The sequence below is a fragment of the Sylvia atricapilla genome, chromosome Z (assembly GCF_009819655.1).
Source record: "Sylvia atricapilla isolate bSylAtr1 chromosome Z, bSylAtr1.pri, whole genome shotgun sequence".
Taxonomy (NCBI): domain Eukaryota; kingdom Metazoa; phylum Chordata; class Aves; order Passeriformes; family Sylviidae; genus Sylvia; species Sylvia atricapilla.
Genome location: NC_089174.1, coordinates 50,836,276 through 50,855,284, shown reverse-complemented (window position 1 = coordinate 50,855,284; position 19,009 = coordinate 50,836,276). Strand labels below are relative to the sequence as shown.

Sequence of the window (19,009 nt, the reverse complement as noted above, 5' to 3'; positions counted from 1 at the left end):
GACTGAGTATCAGTCCACAGCAGCTTCTAAAAGCAGCTTGAAAGTGTTGATACTCTTCATGAAGGAGAACATGCAACAGGGACACAGATTCCATTTTTAGATTATCCTCTATGTCAGTAGCCCTGATGCTGCTGTCATAGAATTATTGCATTATGCAAGTGAACACACTATGTGCTGTTATTTTAGATATCCCTTGGAATTTAGTTTACAGTGTTGTTTATGACAGTATTTCATTCTCCTGCACTTAAAAATACATTTTGTTGCATATTTTTGAAAATAAAACAGGCAGTTTGTGGGCATCATAGACTTCAGTTCCAACTGCATGAAGACATTGTGCAAAACCACAATATCATAATATCATCCACACGCACGGATGACTAAAAAACCAGAGCTTACACCATCCAAAGTGTCCACAGCTCTGCCCATTTACATGTGCAATCATGTGGACAGATCCGAACGCATGCATTGTGCACAGATGCAATGCATCCAGATCAGTCAGTCCAGTGACATCCACATATAATCCCCATGTTTGACTCTTATTGTGGTGTCCTGAGAAGGCTACGTGGGAAAGTCAGCACTAACATTGGTGCAGACCCCTTTGCACTATATAGGCCTGTGCTACGGCACTCAGCCTCTTAAGCTCAAGGCTAAATTTTGCTTTTGGTAGCAGTGAGCAAATCTTCCAAAAGCCAGCAGATAATTCTGAAGGCATCCTATACATCTGCAAATGATCCACAAGGGTCTCAATCTGCATAATCCTTTTGATTGGTTTTTAATAGGATGCAGTAGCTGAGCCAGGCTAATGACTCTGTGATGCTGTTTAACAAACACCCATCCTCTGTCTCACTGACTGGGTATGCTCCTCAATTTTTTAGTAGATTCAGCTCAGTATGTTGGCAGAAAATTATCTGACTTCTCCCTTTTTTTTTTTTTTTTTTGCTGTGTTTTCTGCTGGGGAACTGAGTTACAATTGCTCACTGATGAGTCTAACATCAAATTGAAAAAAGGTGAGTGGCAGGAAAAAAGGAAGAAAAAAGGAAGGAAACAGAAAGGAGAAAAGCAAGCCCCATTTTGGAGGCAGCTATCCTCAGCTTTAGAAATTCACAGCCTAACTATGCAGCAAAAGTTCCGCTTTTACATCAAATGTAGTCAGGAGTGCCGCCACCCACCTGCAGTGCCTCAATGCAGCCAATGCACCCAATCACCATCATACAGCTTGTGCTGGACAGGAGCAGGACAATGTTTCGCCAGCTGCCCTTGATTTCATGGTGCTCAGAAACAAGAGCCAAGGTTGCAGACCACAGTTCTTTGTTGAGGCAGAGGGACAGGATGGTGAGACTTGGCAACACTAGCCTCTGGCCACACTGCTGTGTCTTAGCATCAGGGAAGCTGCACACCATTGCTGTGAGCTTGCAACTTGCTGCCAAAGGTGCGATACCTTCAGGTAAAACTGCAAATAACTGAGTTATTTGCAATAAACACAGAGATTAGGACACCTACTCTCCTACCAGCATTAGACAAAACCACAAAAGCAGTTTAAATCCAAAGTCTCCCTCCCAGACAGTTAAAAACCTTTCACAGCCTTAATATAAATGGTAATTAGATGCACTGTGGTCACTCAATTTCTTTAACTGTCTACAAACGAAGACTGAATATTTAGGTTGTATTAAATGCTCTTCAAAACTAATAAGTTTATTTTTGTACTATATTATTACCTGGGTATCATATTCTGTCCATATGTGTTTAACTTCAACAAGTAGTTTGTGTTAGGCTGCCCGAACAGAACTTATCAGAAAATCTACCATCAGCACTGCTGGAGTTACTACAGATATCACAAAGCAGAACAAAACTATTCCTATAATCACAGAATCACAGAATCAGAGTATGGATAAGGTTGGAAGGAACCACAGTGTGCCATCTGTTTCAAGCTCCCTGTTCAAGCAGGATCGTCCTAAAACACATGGCACAGGATTGGGTCCAGATGGTTCTTGAGTATCTTCAGTGAGGGTGAGTCCTCTCTGGGCAATTTGTTCCTGTGTGTGGTTAGAGAGATGCCCCAGTCCCTAATCCTCTTTGTTGCCCTCCACTGAACCTGCTTCAGACCTCTGTGTCTTCCTTGTCCTGAGGAGCCCAGAACTGGACACAGCATTCCAGGTGAGGCCTCACCAGGGCAGAGTGGAGGGGCAGGATCACCTCCCTCAACCTGTTGGCAATGAATGTTCTTCAGAATGCAGCCCAGCCCCTTCTTGGCCACCAGGGCACACTGCTGGCTCATGGAGAGCTTGCTGTGCACTAGAACCTCCAGGTCAATCTGGACAGAGCTGCTTCTCAGCAGGTCACCCCCAGCCTGTGCTGGTGCCTGGGGTTGTTCCTCCCCAGGTGCAGGATCCTGCATTTGCCTTTGCTGAATTTCAGAAGGTTCCTCTCTGCCCATCTCTCCAGTGTGTCAAGGTCCTTCTGAAGGGCTGCACAGCCCTCTGGGGTATCAGCCACTCCTCCCAATGACAATTTGTGTTGTCAGTGACATTGCTGAGGAGCCTCTGCCCCTTCACTCAAGTCATTGATGGGTAAGTTAAACAAGACTGGGCCCACTATTGAACCTTGGGAGGTACCACCACAGACAGGCCTCCAGCTGGAGCCTGTGCCACTGAATATGGCTCTGGGATCTGCTGTTCAGCTGGTTCTCAATCCACCTCCCTGTCTTCCCATTCAGCCCACTCTTCCTTTGCCTATGAGAAGACAGAATCAAAAGCCTCACTGAAGTTGAGGTAGATAAAATTGCTGCTCTCCCCTCATCCATCCATGTAGTCATTTAATTGTAAAAGGCAAATAAGGTTGGTCAAGCATGATTTACTTTTAGAGAATCCATGCTGACTCTCCTGATCGCCTTCTGTGGTTAGAAGTAGCCTCCAGAATGAGGCAGTTCCTCACCTTTCCAGAGACTGGGGTGTGGCTAACCAGCCAGTAATTTCCTGGGCTCTCTTTCTTTTCTTTTGAACACTGGGGTGACATTTGTTTTTTTCAATCTGCAGGCACCACTCCATGACCTATCAAAGGTGAATATGAGCAGCCTCAGCTATGGCATCCACCAAGTCTCTTAGCACTTGTAGATGTATCCCTTGAGGGTCCATGGACTTGTGGATGTCCAGGTGTTCTCCAACACCTTTCCATCTTTGACCAAAGGAAATTCTCGCTTCCAACATCCCTTTACCCTGATCTCCCAGGTCAGAGATCCCTGAGGGCTGGTCTTGCTAGTGAATACCAGTGGAAAGGCAGTGTTCAGTAACTCTGCCTTCTCTACATCCTCTGTCACCAGGGTCCTTCCTTCATTTAGTAACAAGCCCATATTTTCCTTACTTTTCCTTTTGTTATTTATGTATTTGCAGATATCCTTCTTGTTGTCCTTGATGTCTTTGGCCAGATTTAATTTCAGTTGGGCCCTGGCCTCCCTCATTGTAATATTGAGGCTAACACAATAAAAACACACATTCCACTGGTTATCCCCTAACCAGACTAGCAAAGGTTGTTCATGTACCCTGCTAAGTCAAGGGTATCAGGGATGTTGCCTAACTGCTGCTGGAGATCTGCACAATCCATCCTAATACTGTGGTATTCAATAATTTAGGCAGCATGTAGAATCAAGAAGTCATGACAAATGCTTCTTTTCACCTCTCAGGTCAAAACACAAGAGTGCCAGTCTTCTTTCTTCTGAGGTCTGTGTTGAGGCTAAATTACAGCACTGATGTGAAGCAATACTTCAAAGAGCTCCTTGTAGCACAGACATGTACAGCCAGTGACCGGCCTCCTCAGAGCAAAGGGGTGGGCTGGCAGGGGAGGAGAGGTGGGAAACAGAGATCTGCTGCCCAACAAAGGCCAGCTGATACTCATCCCCTTTCTGCAGAACAGGAAAGAAAATATAGGGAACTAAGTCAGATACTGCAATAGCTGTCACTGGGAAGTGTTAAGATGAGTGCCACTGGGGGAGAAACAGAAACCAGACTGACTTAGAGGTCAGCTCTGTGGTTGAGCTCTTGCCTGGCACTTTGAGAGAGGTCCTCAGCATAGAATGCCCACACATACTAAGCACCACTGCATGAGTTCTTAGTGGAAAACGGTAAAGAAATCCCAGAGCAGCACTGGCCTCAAAAAGCTATTTTTCACTGTATCATACTAAAAGCAGTGCTGTGAAAAGTCAAGGCAGTGCAAACAGCAGTCTGGCCTCATCTGGAAACGCAGCAGCTGTCTTTCTGGCTTCACCAGAAATCTCTCTTTCCTTCTGTCTCCTTCACCTACAAGTCAGATATGCCATGGCACTGAAAGCCACAGACAGTTTGCAGTCACTTCAGTAGAGTCATAATTTGGCCTTAAGTCCCAAAGCCAAGTTACAAAAGGAGGGCTCTACAATATGAATAACTGCTTGTGAGTACCAATCCACTGCCTACCCTGAGAGACGGCAGATTGTAAATGGAAGACTGTAGAACTGGTGGCTACAGTACTATGGTGTGTCAGACACAGAAAACCAAGACTTTGTACCAGCTTTGCTATATGTGGAAAAAAAAAAAAAAAGAGATCACAGCCAGGTTGTGCCACCTGCATAAAGCTTCCTGGAGGACAGATATATATTATAGTGGAAATCTCTGCCCTTAAGAGTTTTCAGTGGCACGTCTACTATCTATTTCATCCCCAAAACATACCTTCAGTAAGGCTTAAGTGAGGTGCAGGCACTCTGCCACCTCTCTCTCACACAGGTACATTTAATGCTAGGAACACAGAAAAAAAGGTTAAAGGTGCTAGGTAGCTTACTTCTATTTCTATTTGCTACCTTTCTTTCACCTCTTCTTTGGAATTAGTGATGATTAAAGTCATTGCACAGTTGTAGATCTAAAGAATTTGAAAGATATGTAGGAATGTGAAGAAATACAGACAAACAAGCATAAAGAAAGACAATGACTAAAAATTGCAAAACAAGAAAGCCTCTCCAAAAGCCATTTGGTCCAACACCCAGCAGAAGTCAGCCAAGGTTGTCTCTTTCATTGACTTCAGCAGGCACTCAATTACCCCAGCAGACTCAAAAAAAAAGCCTCACCACAGCCCTAGAACATCCTTGAGGAACTTAAACTACATTTAATTACTTGAAAGTACTGTTCCTAATTTTAAGTGTCAAGAATTATAATTGTTCACTGGAACACTGAATTTGTTAGTGTTTTTCTCATACTTGTAGTAGAACAACTACATTACAAAGTAGAACAGCAGAGCTTGCTATTTCAAGGCTTTATGGTTCAAATTCTGCCTTCACATTCACATGCACATTTTCCATGTCTACAGTGGAAACAGACGATGTATAGCTAAATTAAATTTGTATTCCACCGCTTAAAACTATCCAGCTTTTTACCTTTCTGTAGAAATTGTTCTAAAATTGCTGTAGAAATATCATTACATTTTCTATTGTTTTGTGGATTTCAAATGATGGCTTAAGACATCGATGATGCCATTTTTCTGTACAGCTGGGATAAGACTGCAGATTTTTCTGCACTGCTGGTTTTCCCAGAATACTGGAAGAGTGCTCTATGTCAATAGATTTTACATTACATACACACAGTGATAAAATACTAACAACCTATGCTTAAAGAGGTAAAATTTTGTGTGACAATGGTTTTGCCATTATACTTTTGCATATTGTTGAGAATAATACTTTTTAGCCTGAACACCAGCAACATTTTGATCCCAGAAAATCAAAATACCCAAAAGCTAAAAATGGCATTTGACTAACTTCAAGATTTTTGCAGTGTAAATGAGCCTCAGGAAACATAATAAAAACAAACAAAAAAATGCTGTATATGGTTTTGTGAACTTACACTAATGTATTTCTCATTTGTCTTGCTGATCAAGAATAAGCTAGCAGGTAAGAAGCAGCAGCCAATTCTAAGTTTGTCTCCTCCACTGTGGGAGGTCATGTTAAATACTAAGTTGAAAAAATGCTTTAGAACAGAACTGCTACATAAGCCTCCCTGGGGATTTACACTCATTAATGTGTGCATGTTAAAAATGGTATTTTCAGTCTATCTTGTGTTGCCGGAGAACCATTTTTATCCTTTTAAAATCTGCATTCATATTATAACCCATAAGTACCTTTCATTTTTGCATTAACACTATAAATACTGTTAGTAATTCTAAACTATTTAGACTTATTTGTAAAAGAAAAATATATTATATGTTTATATATTCTTATAAAGTGAATTAACACTGGAGGGAAGGCTGCGAGGGGGAATAGTGTACAATCACAGCTGATGGGTGTTATTGAGCACAAATTCACTGCTTGAAGCAAAAAGGAAAAGAAAAAAAATGTTCAGTGTTCTTTCAAGTCGTGTCAGATGAAGAGTCATAGGATGCTGACACTATGAAGTTGCCAGTATTGGAGCTTGCCATGGACTGGGCAGCCTGCTGGCTCAAGTTATTGCAGATCAGCACCAGCTGGTTGCTCTGAGCTTCTGAGAGAGTGCTGCAGCTCTGGTAGACGCTGAAGTTTGTCTTGCGGCCAGGGATGTTGCCTTTCTCACACATCGTCTTCACCATCTTTGCAAGCTTGTTTTTCCCCAGGGCTTGGCAGTTGTACCAGTGAAGTGCAGCCAAGTTGACAACGGGTTTGATGGAGAGGTAAAAAGGCGCATCCTCATAGCGCATGGCCGGAGGGCGCCGCTGGGCGTACTCCTTGTAGTCCTGCACGGGGCAGGTCTGCGGGGAGTGCTGTGTGGCGTACACCCGCGAGTCCGTCCCGCCTCTCTTGCTCTTGGTACTCACGTCCCCGTTGTCTGGCCCCATCCACTCCAGGTACTCCAACCCAGTCTCCGTCACCCGCAGCCGGATGTCTCCCCACTTGAGGGTGGACCCGTGGAAACCTGTGCAATGTCCAAATGCCTTAGTGTTGTTCAGCCACACAAGGTTCAGAAGCCCTTCAGGGTTATATCGGCTCAACAAGCCTCTTTTGCGCAGGATGAGCTCATCAGCAAAGGTGAGCTTCATGGATTTGTGTGGCTTATTTCCTTTGCCTTTACACCTCAGCTCTATCTGCTTTTGCTTTAGAGCTTCCTGGGATCTCTTGAACTCCTTATCTCTTGTAATACTGTATCCATACCTGTGCTCTTTGAGATACCGCTCCAGTCCACACTGATAGTTGGCCAGACTGTTTGGCTCATATTCAGACCCATCTTTTTGTCTGGCATCCACAAAGAAGGACGCAAGATAAGCATCAAGCTCTTTGCAGGGGATGACATAGATCTCCCGGGTCTCAGAGGGGTACTTAGAAATGAGGAATTCTCGGAAATTGCGAAGAGCTGTTTGTGTGCTGCGAATGGTCTTCTCATTCTGCTCCCTGCTGAGTTCTGCTGCTCTCTCATCCTGGTCTGGAACAGGAAGAATGGGACAGAAAAGAGAAAGCAGAAGCAGTGAGTTTATATAATGCACTTTTTCCTAAAACAAATTCCCTTAAAAAGGAAAGAACTTAAAATCAGTTTCACAAAGAGCACTGGTAAGCATCTTTACATACCTGTCACATGACTGAAAAGCCAACTTCAGTTTAACAAATGACATACTATATGGTACAAAATTAAGGGAGCTCCTCATAACACTGGTACACAGTTTTGTGCATGGAGATTTGTGAAAGCATTGAGATTAAAGGCAATAGGCTTTTTACAACAAAGGCAAAGTGGAAGGGTTTTCTGTGAATCCTAATGTTGTGTGCAAGGCCCAAACTCAGGAATAAGCCCACTCAGAGTCTCAGAGTTCTTTCATTTGTGAAACCAGAGGTTGTACTGCTTATATTTTTTTTCCTAAAAAAAAAAAAAAAAAAAAAAGCATCATATTTATCTTTAATCACGCTCACTTTTAAGAGTAAAATAAATATAGTCAGAATGTACAGTAGAAAATAAGGCATCACATCCTACAGAAGTGACAGGTAAAATTACTACAAATTTACAAATTTACAAGAATAAAGAAAATATAGTTAATATAGTTAATACATTCACATTAGGAAACATATGAAAAAAAAATCATGATTATACAGCCTCTTTGTGTCATCAAACTGTACCGTGAGAGTACAAGTACAGTTATGGCCCTGTCTTTTCATTTTGCAGAAAAATCAAATCCTGGAAACAATTTTATATTGCTTTAAAAGGCTATCCTCATAGATCCTTACAATCAATGACATATCAAAACACAGTATTCAGATGCTACCGCTACAATAGCTGTTACTGACAGCTGATTTTGTGGCTGATCGTAAGAGAAGCATAAAAAGGAAAAGCTTTATAAGTGATATGTGTTTCTAAGGACTGTTCTCTTGGCATGTACAAACTATCTGTTTGAACAAGAATGCAGCTTAAACAACATAGGTGGAACTGTCATTCTGAATGTGATAAATATTAATGGTTTTAGAAACTTAACAGCATATGCAAAGAAGGAAAAATTCAATTATTTAACTATTTTATGGAATTATATGTAGAATACTTTTTGTTTCTCCCACTCAACAAGCAGAAGAGGAGAAAAAAAAAACCCAAATTATTTTTTATTAGGTCTCATTGCAAACCCCATACATTCTAGCATCCTTTTACCAGTACCATAGCAAACCTCACCAGGTGTTTCTCACCCTAGATACACACACAAAGTGATACAAGACCAGGTGAAGTTCCGGTTGCCTCTCTGTCATTCAGGTCAAGCTTATGTCAGGTTGCGTAGCACACCCACGGCTTTGCACCAGTGTTCAGACACTTGCTCCTCTCTTCCCTGCAAGCCTATTAGCCGGGGAGAAGGTAGCAGAGAAAGGAAGGCAGTCTCTCCCTCTGTACCCCACCTGCAGTGTTCTCTGTGGTTCAGAAACTCTGGTGCAGAGCTTGGCAGCTTCTCTTTCCACCAATCTACAGAGCACCTCTCAAGAATGTTCATCCCATCACCTCCATACCACATCTGCAGACAGAGGCATAGGGAATGATTTGCCCCAGGACTTCTCAGCAGGACGGAAGCAGGACTGAGTTTACAACCCTCACAACCAGGTGCTTTGTCATCAGAGAGAGGCATCCTGCATCCACACCACTCACCCATTGAGAGGGGTTTCTCAAATCCTCTGCAAAGCAGAGAGAAGTGGACATCTGCAACTGAGTCCTTTTGGGGCTTCTGTAGACAGAAAAAAAAACGCTGCCACAAAGGACTGAGGTTTGCTTGAACTGTGCTCCAGGGGAAAAAGAAATGTCACCTGCCTGACACAGAAACTTGTTTTAATAGTGATGTCAGTAACAAAGAGCTCCTAGCAGCCCATAGTGAAGCCTCAACGCTTTAGGCAATGTACATAATAGATCCTTTTAGTGTGGCTAGATGCAGGCTGGAAGCAAAGAGACAGCCCTGTTCAAAGCTCCAAAACAAACATTTACTCTGGTATTTTGTTCACTGCACCCACCACCACTTATTATAGAACTGTGTAAGTAATTATTGCTTTGACTGACAGCCCACATCCTAAGTTCTATTTCAATATAAACAGCACATATAATGGCTCAGCTTTATAAATGTCATCAATCACTTCTTCTTAGAGGACAGCCTGTCACAACACAGCAGTGACACCCAGTCAGTCATTTATGTTACAGCATCTTCCCTTAATCTGCAAAGGAAATTGCCCTATCTATAGCTAACAGTTATAAAACCCATGCTGAATTAAAGATTCTCCCGACTTACATTACCAAAACAGTAGCCCAAAACACTGTATTCTGCAGTGGTGTGTTGTGTGTTACTTCACAAATCAGGTGGGAAACGTTAAAAAAGAATGGGTCAGGTTTTCCTGTAGCCCCATGAGGAGACCTACCTCTACTTTGGCTGTAAACCCAGGCTGAAGTAGTAGTAATGGATTATTCTCTATCTACAAGACCACTCGATTATTGGTGATGTAACATGTAGCATGGCACAAATGCAGGGAGTTTCCCATGGAACAGTTCCCAGATGTTTGCTTTGTCTTACTTTGCTGAGCTTGCTGAATAGAGACCAAATCTCTTTTTAATGTTCTGGTGAAACATTAAAAAAAGCTGGTGGAAACTATTGGAAACACTGGTGGGTATCTACATCAGTTCCTTGACTACTGCAAACATAAACTTGTTTGCTCTTGAACCTCCACTACTCAGTGAATCAACTCTTCAGTGTGCTTGTGTGCATGGGTTCCAAAACTGGGTAAAACCACAGAAAAAAGTCACCAAGTACTCCTAGAAAACACCTCTATATCAGAACGTCCCCAAGCTGTGAATTGATGTGGGATAGGAGAATGGACAGGCGTTACACATGCTTTCACCATATATATGTTATATATGCTTCCACCTTTATTGTAGTCTTCTGTGTGTCTCTGCTGTTAGGCTAGACAAATACTCTCATGTTACAGTCTAATTTCTCTCAGTTGGTTGGTTAAACCAATCAATCAATAATTACTGTCATCATTGATCTATGAAGCCAAGCTACCCTTAGTGTCTTTTACTTATCATAATGCAGCCTTTGGAACTAGTAGTGCTGTTCCCCATGTTTTACAGACTACAAGCAGAGGCATAAAAAAATTAATTGGAGATACATTTCCTGAGGTCCTGCCCCCTCAGCTGCATCACTACACAAAGCTCTTGTGTTTCTTATCATATTCCAAATCAGAGTTTCATTTCCAAGAAAACCAGAGTGTGGCAGAAAAAGACAGTAAAACCCACCTTACTGGCGGGTCCAGGGTAAACTCACGACGACAAGTTTTGAAAGAGACAAGTACTTAAGATGTTCTAGTTCAAATGTAGTGACAGAGATAAAGTGACCAGGCAGAGATTAAACAGACAACCTAGTGGGAGCAGATGTCCCAGGCTAGCCCATGACCATCAGATGATCTCTCCCACAGAGAAACAGCTGTTTTCTGATCTTTTCATAATCTGATTTTAACACAGCCAAGACTTAATATTATCAGTGGAGTTATCAAACTCATGCTTGTTTTAATTTCAGCTCACACACATACACACATTTGGACTCCCTGAAAAGGATGTAACCTCTGTAATTACATATGGTAGGGGGAAAGACACTTGCTTTCATGACAGACAGATACAGATTGTTAATGTTCAGAGAGCATTTGTGACATCAGTGGGAGTCACAAACCTGAGTTGTTATTGCAAATAGCCTTAAACTCTGCATATGGTAAGCAGTGAGATCTCACAGATGTATATAAAAGTAAGGTGGGTTTTCTTAGGAGTAATCTCATCACCAGTTGAAGACTTCCGTGCCAAATTTTTGTCCTGACCAGGAAAATGCCTCTGCAGCAGGCCTGCTTCCACCAATATGGTTTCATTCAAGTGAAAAAGCCTAGTTAACCACACATGAAGCACCACCTATCTCTATGATGGAGCTAAGTGCCTTCTCTCCACTCCCTAGCACCTTGTAGATTGGCTGTTACCCCTGTTTTGCAATTACTGAAAAGCAGTGATATCCAGCCTTTGGGCTGTGGCAATCTGCAGCCCACTAAAACTATTCAAATAAACCACTCCTGCTCCTACCTTTTTCTCCTGTCCTCTCCTGTTTCAAGAACGTATCTATAGGCAAATGACACTCTCCAACATACAGTGTCAGTGTGGGGAATAGCTGCATGAGTCTTTGACAAATGTTCCCCCCTGGAAGCCTTGTTTGCTTGCCTGTCAGAACCAGCTGAGTATAACTGTCATACCAGAGCATACTGGAATATTCGTATTTGTTCTGCATGCCAAAGGTAAAAAGCTGACAGCTGGTTTTCACCATATCACAATAATAAACCAGTGAAAGCCATTCTCATCTCTTGCTGCCAAAAAATGAGGCTGAGGGTAAGAGCAGGTGTCCACAGCAGAAGTGCCTCTAAACATTTGCAGAAACATCCTGAGATTAAGTAGAAGAAATTGCTTCTGTATTTTTTTCTTGAATGTCTGCCCTACCCCTCTATATTGTTTCTAAATTCTGTTTAACGGCTGAAGTTCCCTGTTCCCACTATATTAAGTTAAACTCTATTTTCACATTTAAAATGTTAAACTCTAGTTCAACATCTTCAGAAAAATCTTTCATTAACATGTAAAATCTGCAGTAGTAGAGAATTAATTAATATGCATTTAGGAAAGACACTATTTACAAAATATATACCAAAAAATTATACTTCTATTCAGTTAACCTTCTCCAGTGAAATCATCTGCAAAATGTTTTATGATTCTAAAATTAAAAAGCTTTATGTTATATCAAAGAAAAAAAGACATAGACTGCAAACAAATGAATTTGGGAATATTTATTCATTGGTATCTCCATAAAGTAAAGTCACTTAAAATAGACTTTTGTCACCTGTGCATTTTTTGCAGGGTATAGAATGACCTGATAATGAATGCTCACTCAGGCACTAGAGCTGATTTCCAGTTTATGTTCTCTTTCACTACCTTCTCACAACAGCTTCAAAAGATTTCAGATGCAGTTTTGCCACTAGCAAAGCCAACAACAAAATACAGATTGATATTAATGGGACTTCTGCACAATCCTCAGATGTCAGAAAATTTCTATCTATGACAAGAGATTAGGAAGTTATGTTCTCCTATGACTGACCACATCACCGTTTCTTTGCAATTGATACTATCAATTGCTACTAACAGTGCAAAACAGCAGCACCCTGGGAACTCCAATTTTTACAAGGCTGCCTCCTTTCTCCACCTGATGCACATGATATCTGAGCCATTCCAGCACAAAAATGTTCCCACTGGTTCACTTCATATAGCTGTTTGGTTTTGGTTTCATCATGGTAGTGGAAAAGAGAAGTGTTTGCATTCCAGTTTTACCTTGCATTTCCCTTCTTCCACTGAACAATTTCAGTGGCATTTCTGTGGTATGAGGCCATACAGTTTCCTATCTCCTTTTGAAGCTATTCTGAGATACACTGGCATGAACTGCTGCAGTGCAAAATGGCATGTATTTCCTCTGTATCCACAGTGGGACATTTACCCAGATTCAACCTCCATTTGACAGGAAGAAGTATGTATACCAATTCCAGCTCTCCCAAGGCTTGCCCAACACTGCCGCACTGCACAGCAGGATGCTACAGTTTGGACACAATATGGAAAATGGAAGAAGCAGAAAATATTTTAAGAAATCCATTTATCTGGTGTTTAGGTAATGTACAGCCAAAATATGCATTCCTGGCAGCTGGAGTGGAATCTACTATTTTATCTGGCCCATTTCAAATCAGTCAGCTGGACTGTAACTAACCCTGCAACCACCTCCAGGTCTTCCCACCATGCCTCATCCTATTCTTATTTCCACAGCTATTATCTTTACAGGAGGTAAATAAAAACAAATTATTTGGAACCTTATATAATTGATATTCAGGGACTCAACTCTTCATAGAGGTGGAGGATATAAAAGCCACACCTAGAATCTTCTATACTACCAATCTACTAAACCCAAAACTATTAGAAAACTTCTTCAAAAATGTGAAACTCCATTCCTTTCAAAATAACTGACTAAATTTCCTTCAACAATGTTCACTTCTAAGATATAATTTCTATTCTTTCAGCGCTCAGGTTCAACAAATCAGGTAGTTTGGTGAAATTTGAGTTGGTAAGTGGGAAAACATTACCTATAATGTGAAGCTAATGTCAGCTGTATGTTGAGCATGCATCTTTGTATTCAGCCATGTAATATTCTAAAATTTTCCAAACAGTTAGTGGCTGGCACTGTTAAAAAACTCCAGGTACTGGTTTCATTTTAAAGCTAAATAAGAGAGACACTTCTTGACAATTATTTTCGTTATATATAATATAATATAATAAAATAAAATAAAATATAATATAATATAATATAATATAATATAATATAATAATATAATATAATATAAATGCTATATAATGTAATGTTATATTATATTATATTGTATTATATTATATTATATTATATTATATTATATTATATATATTGTACTCTATTCTATTCTATTCTATTCTATTCTATTCTATTCTATCCAGATTAAATATTTAACTCTGGAAAACAGATTTTTTTTAAACCCATGACTTCTTAGCAACGCAAAGAAAAGTTGCCCTTTCAAAGCATGTTAATTAATGCTTTGTGGCAGAAGGAATTAAAGGAATTATGGTAATGCTCTACATCACCCTGAGAACTGGAAGTCGGGTGATGCACAGCAGAAGGGATGCATTCATTTTCAAAGAGGACCTGGCTCAGCACCAATCTGGAAAGTGTTTCATACACATCTTCAGCAGAGTATCGGTTTTTCCCCCAAGTAAGTTTACAATTCCACAAAGCATATTTTAAGTGTGCTCTGGATTGGTGTCCCTATATTTAAGTATCTGCTTATGTAGAAATCAACCCATCTAAGTCAGTATATGTATAGAAGATAGAACTGAATAATAATTATATGTATACAGTTACTTGATTCAAAAGCTGAAAAGAGGAAAGAAAATGAGAAAAAACAAAAATGAGGAGAGAAAAATGGTAAAGATCTGAGACACAATTTTTTTACTGAATTAAGTTTATAATTTGAAAATTATACAATTCTCATGGCAAAAATCCATTTCTTACATAACAAAATCAAGCGTCTACATTTTTGGAAAGTTTTCTCCATTTCCATGCTCTTACAGAGAAAGAGAGATCTATAGATGTGTAAATAGCTCTCAGAAGCAATGATTGCTCAGCAAGAAATTTAACTACTGGGCTAGTTTGCACAAAATCACAGGTAGAAATTTATATAGCATTTTAGAATATTTGGCACAGTGGAATTTTGTGCCTCTCTGCAGTTGAAAGTCCTGTGGAAGAAGAATGAGAAACAGGCCCTTAGTCTTCTGTAAGAAGAATTTTAATGTAAAACATGTAAAACATGCCACCTCATATCACCAGAGACTTAGTATGTTCTCAGCTACAGTGTACCACCAGTTTTAATGTCATCACACTAAAGAATTATCTTCAATAAGCATAGCTGAGAAAGCAATACAAGAGGTCTGGAAGGGATGAGACAGAGCTATGAAGTTTGCCTGCTTTTGGTTCACTCTAGACAGCACCTGAGAAGCAGAACTGGGAAATATGGGAGAGAAATAAAGATGAGGGGGAGAGAAGAGAGAGTAAGAACAAAGGATATGAATAAAACATAACACCAAAGAGAGAGATTAAAACCAGATGACAATCCTTATAATCTGAAATATAATTTATAACAGTGTTTCAAAATGAGTCAGTCTAACTGGGGCAACAAGCAGAGAAACAAAGAAAAGGAGAATGTAATAAATATTTTATTACATTAATAATAATAAGCTGCACTTTAAGTCTTGGCTAAAGCATATTCTTAAATCAAGCTGAGAATGTGAGCAGTTTCAGACTTAAGAGCATGAGGCCCACTCAACTGTAATTAACACAATAAATCATACTGTGAAACTCTCTACATAGGCTGACAGCACTTGGTTGATATATTGCTTATTAAAGACTGCAGACATTTTTCCTCTATTTTATTAAAGTGCCATTGGTGGTGAATCAAAAAGTACCCTTTTCAATTCTGTCTGAACTATCTACTTGTTCACCCAGGGGAAGAGGAAATGTGTTGGCAGGTCATGCCATTTGCTTCTGGTAATACAGATTGCAGCATATGCACCCCAAAGAACTGTATTTCAGTATTTTTTCTCTCACCATCTTTAACTTAGCCAAGTACTCCAACTGTGTTGTTAGAAACTTTGATGTATCATTTCCAAAATTCTCTGTTGGTGATTTTGCACAGCCAGACCAGTTTGGTTTTACCTTTCACTGTATATTGTCCAGTACGAGCGAAGCAAGCTAGAAAGGGCATAAACTCTATGAAGAGATCATAATTTACAAACCTGCATAAAGAAATTCCAAGCACACTTCTAACACATATATTTCTTTTGTCTTCACTGGCTCAGAAAGCAGTATTTGAGGAGCAGCTCTTTACACAGTTCTCCAGAGAGAATGAAGTCTAACACTTGAACTGAAATGGATTTTATGATGGATTTTTAGCCTACTTTACTGATTTGTGCCAAGTCCTCTCCTCCTAACACTCTAGAAAAAATGACAACTATGAGCTTTATTTTAACATTTACAAACACAACTCTCATCACATTAAAGGGATGGAAGTTAAAGATGCGAAGGTTCTCCAAGACTGGGGAAGAGTCAAAGCTGGGTAGAGGGTAGAGGGTAGAGACATGAATACACCCCAGCTTTCAGAAGGTTGACAGCCCTCAAGCATTAGATACTGTGATAGGCAGCTGCTCACACATCCTGGCTGACCAAAGACCACTTTATTCCAAACTAGCCATGGCATGCCCAGGCATTTGCCAAGACAAGGACTCCCAGGAGGTGCAGGAGCAGCTGGAAATTTTGCACAGTAAGGAGACAAACCTGCAAGAGAAGCACATTCATCAAGAGCTGGACTGTTGTTCATTGCACAGTTCATTTCTTTCTGTCCTTGAATACATGTTTAAACCTAATTTATCATAGTCTGACTGAGTAAATATTTAGTCACATTTTGCAGCTCTACTTGTGTAAACTCTCCTTAAGTAAAATGAGGAGGCTCAGATGTTTTCTAGCTATGTACACACTCAGGAGAGTATACACAACTTACATACATCTCTGCTGTCAGAAGACTGTTATTATTTCTCTTTTGTATTTATACTGTCAAAATTTTCCTGCCAGGATTGTTTTGTTATTTCCATAAAAATAATTTATTCTTCTATATGGGATATGAACAATCAGTTCCCCTGTTACTGAATGAGTTCATACCAAAACTAACACAAACCAATTAATATAAGACATGACATGGGGTATAGTTTAATGGATATAATTGTGGATGTGTTATACATATACATGGCTATTTTAATATTTACCAGCGCAATAAACAGTCTGATGTATTTAACAATTCTGTAAGTGAATGGTAAATGGGACAAGTCATCATCAAACTGTAAGTTTTTTGAGGACCATCTTAAATCAGGGGAGGGAAAAGAGAGGCATAAAGCAAATTCTTTATACAGAGAGGAAAAATAAAATGTAAATCTGACAGCAAAAAACCAAAATGTCTGTCAGAATATATGCATGGACGCTGTTCTGTAATGCTAGAAATAATATTCCTGTCTGTTATTTTGTTTTCTTGGATTTATAGTCATAAGAGAAATGAAGTCCCAAACAAATGACAATGCTCCATCTGCCAAGAACAAAGGACAGAAAAAAATTCCATAAGCTGGCATATCAACATGACTGAAGGACAGAGTCCATAATAATCAGAAGAGTGCTCCAAGTTGTGGACAAAATGAAATTTCTCCCGTACAAAACCATCAATGCTTCTCTGCCTCATTCATACTGCTATGCCAGTCACTTTAGGAAAGCAGAGATTGGAACATACCCAGTGAAAAGAGAAATTAATGTAAACAGAAAATCAAAACAAGCTATTCAAGGATCATAGATGAACATCCTTATTTTTCACAGGCTTGATCTTTGGGTACAGGTTTCCTGATTGAAATATTACAGTAATACAGCATATTCAGCAGTTGCACTGGAGTGACATGACCTGGGGTAGAATAGCTCAGACTACCCTTTTTTCTTCTCTGAACAAAACAGAAGACCAGCTTTTTTTCTTTAATTTTCTCCTTCCCAAGTACAAAACAGAAAGCAATTGATTAAATATTATTAATCCATTATTGTATGGTCTCATGGTTTTTGTCATGAATACCTATGAAGTGAATGAAAAGCTACAACAGAGCAGTGTCATTGTGACAGTCACCCTCAGTTTAATCAACAGGAACACATGCAGAATTTCTGTGTGTATGTGTGCTTACTGATTAATTAGAGTTAAAGGGATTAACAGGTATATATTGGAAGTAAGACATAGCCAATGCACTTAATGATCAATGTATAATTAAGCAAAGCTTCAATAACACAAAGTTTTAATCAGACTCAGCAAGGTCTTCAGTAGCACTTTTTAACAGGAAGTCCTGCCTCCTACTCCCACCAGGGGCAGTGGGAGCCATGACCTGGGAATTGCTGTGTCTAACACAACATTTGTGTGATCAGCAGCATCCTTCCATTTTTGAAGGGCAACATTGCTTGCTCCAGACAAAAGTAGACTTATTTGGGAAATGAAAACACAGCTCTGCCCAACCGTTCCACAGAGGCCACCAGCCACATTCGAAGTGTTCAAAACAATCAGTGCTGAAAGCAACTTTTCTGTGACCATTCTGTGGAGTGCCCCAGCAAGAAAGAAACAACAGGGAAAGCAGGCATTCTAGTTTCTCTCTCTTGAGGCTTTGATTTAATAGCCTGTTTCAACACTTCCTGGAATGGGCATATGCTTCATTTCAGCATACTTTATCAAAGAAACACAGATTTCATCATGTTTCAGTGCTGCCAGAATCTGAATGTTTTAGCAAGTACTGCTCTGTGCTGTTCCAACCATGATAAAATACCTAAAATATCATCATGCTTCTGTTTTCTTTTCTAGAAAAATTCAAACAAGGATTTCTGTATTCTGAATTTTTATCTTGCATAGAGAGATAGAAAATACACTCAGATATTTTTACTGATCTGTTTCATGCTCAAGCAGATTCTAGGCTCACTGCAAGCACAAAAAAAAACCCCCAAAACATGACATGACAGAAGAAGACTCACTAAGAGGGATATAATTTAGGTATGGAGAAATGAGTCATCACTGTGTGCTGGCTGCACAGAACAGCTTATGCAAAAATGCCACATTCCCATCACTGATACAGGTGAAAACAGCTCTTCCCAAGGTGTGCCACTATTAAAATCTTAGATCTTGAATATATATGTGAAGTAGTCCTTCTGTAGGTATAGAATCATTGAATCATAGAATCACTGAGGTTGGAAAAGACTTTTAAGATATCAAGGCCAACCACCCACCCAGTATAATCACTATGTTCACCACTAAACAATGTCCTCAAGCACCATAACCACATAGTTTTTGAACAGTTTCACAGGGATGATGACTCCACCACTTCCC

General features: G+C 40.0%; 1 protein-coding gene across 1 annotated transcript in view; it reads right to left on the bottom strand.

Annotated features, from left to right (window-relative positions):
• Positions 1-5,104: 5,104 nt before the first annotated feature.
• KIAA1958 (KIAA1958 ortholog) overlaps positions 5,105-19,009 on the bottom strand; it is a 61,091-nt gene continuing 47,186 nt past the window's right edge. Inside the window, exon 3 of the mRNA XM_066338689.1 lies at positions 5,105-7,400. Within this exon, the coding sequence (XP_066194786.1) occupies positions 6,358-7,400 (1,043 nt within the window). The 3' untranslated portion in view covers positions 5,105-6,357. The remainder of the gene's footprint in view (positions 7,401-19,009) is intronic.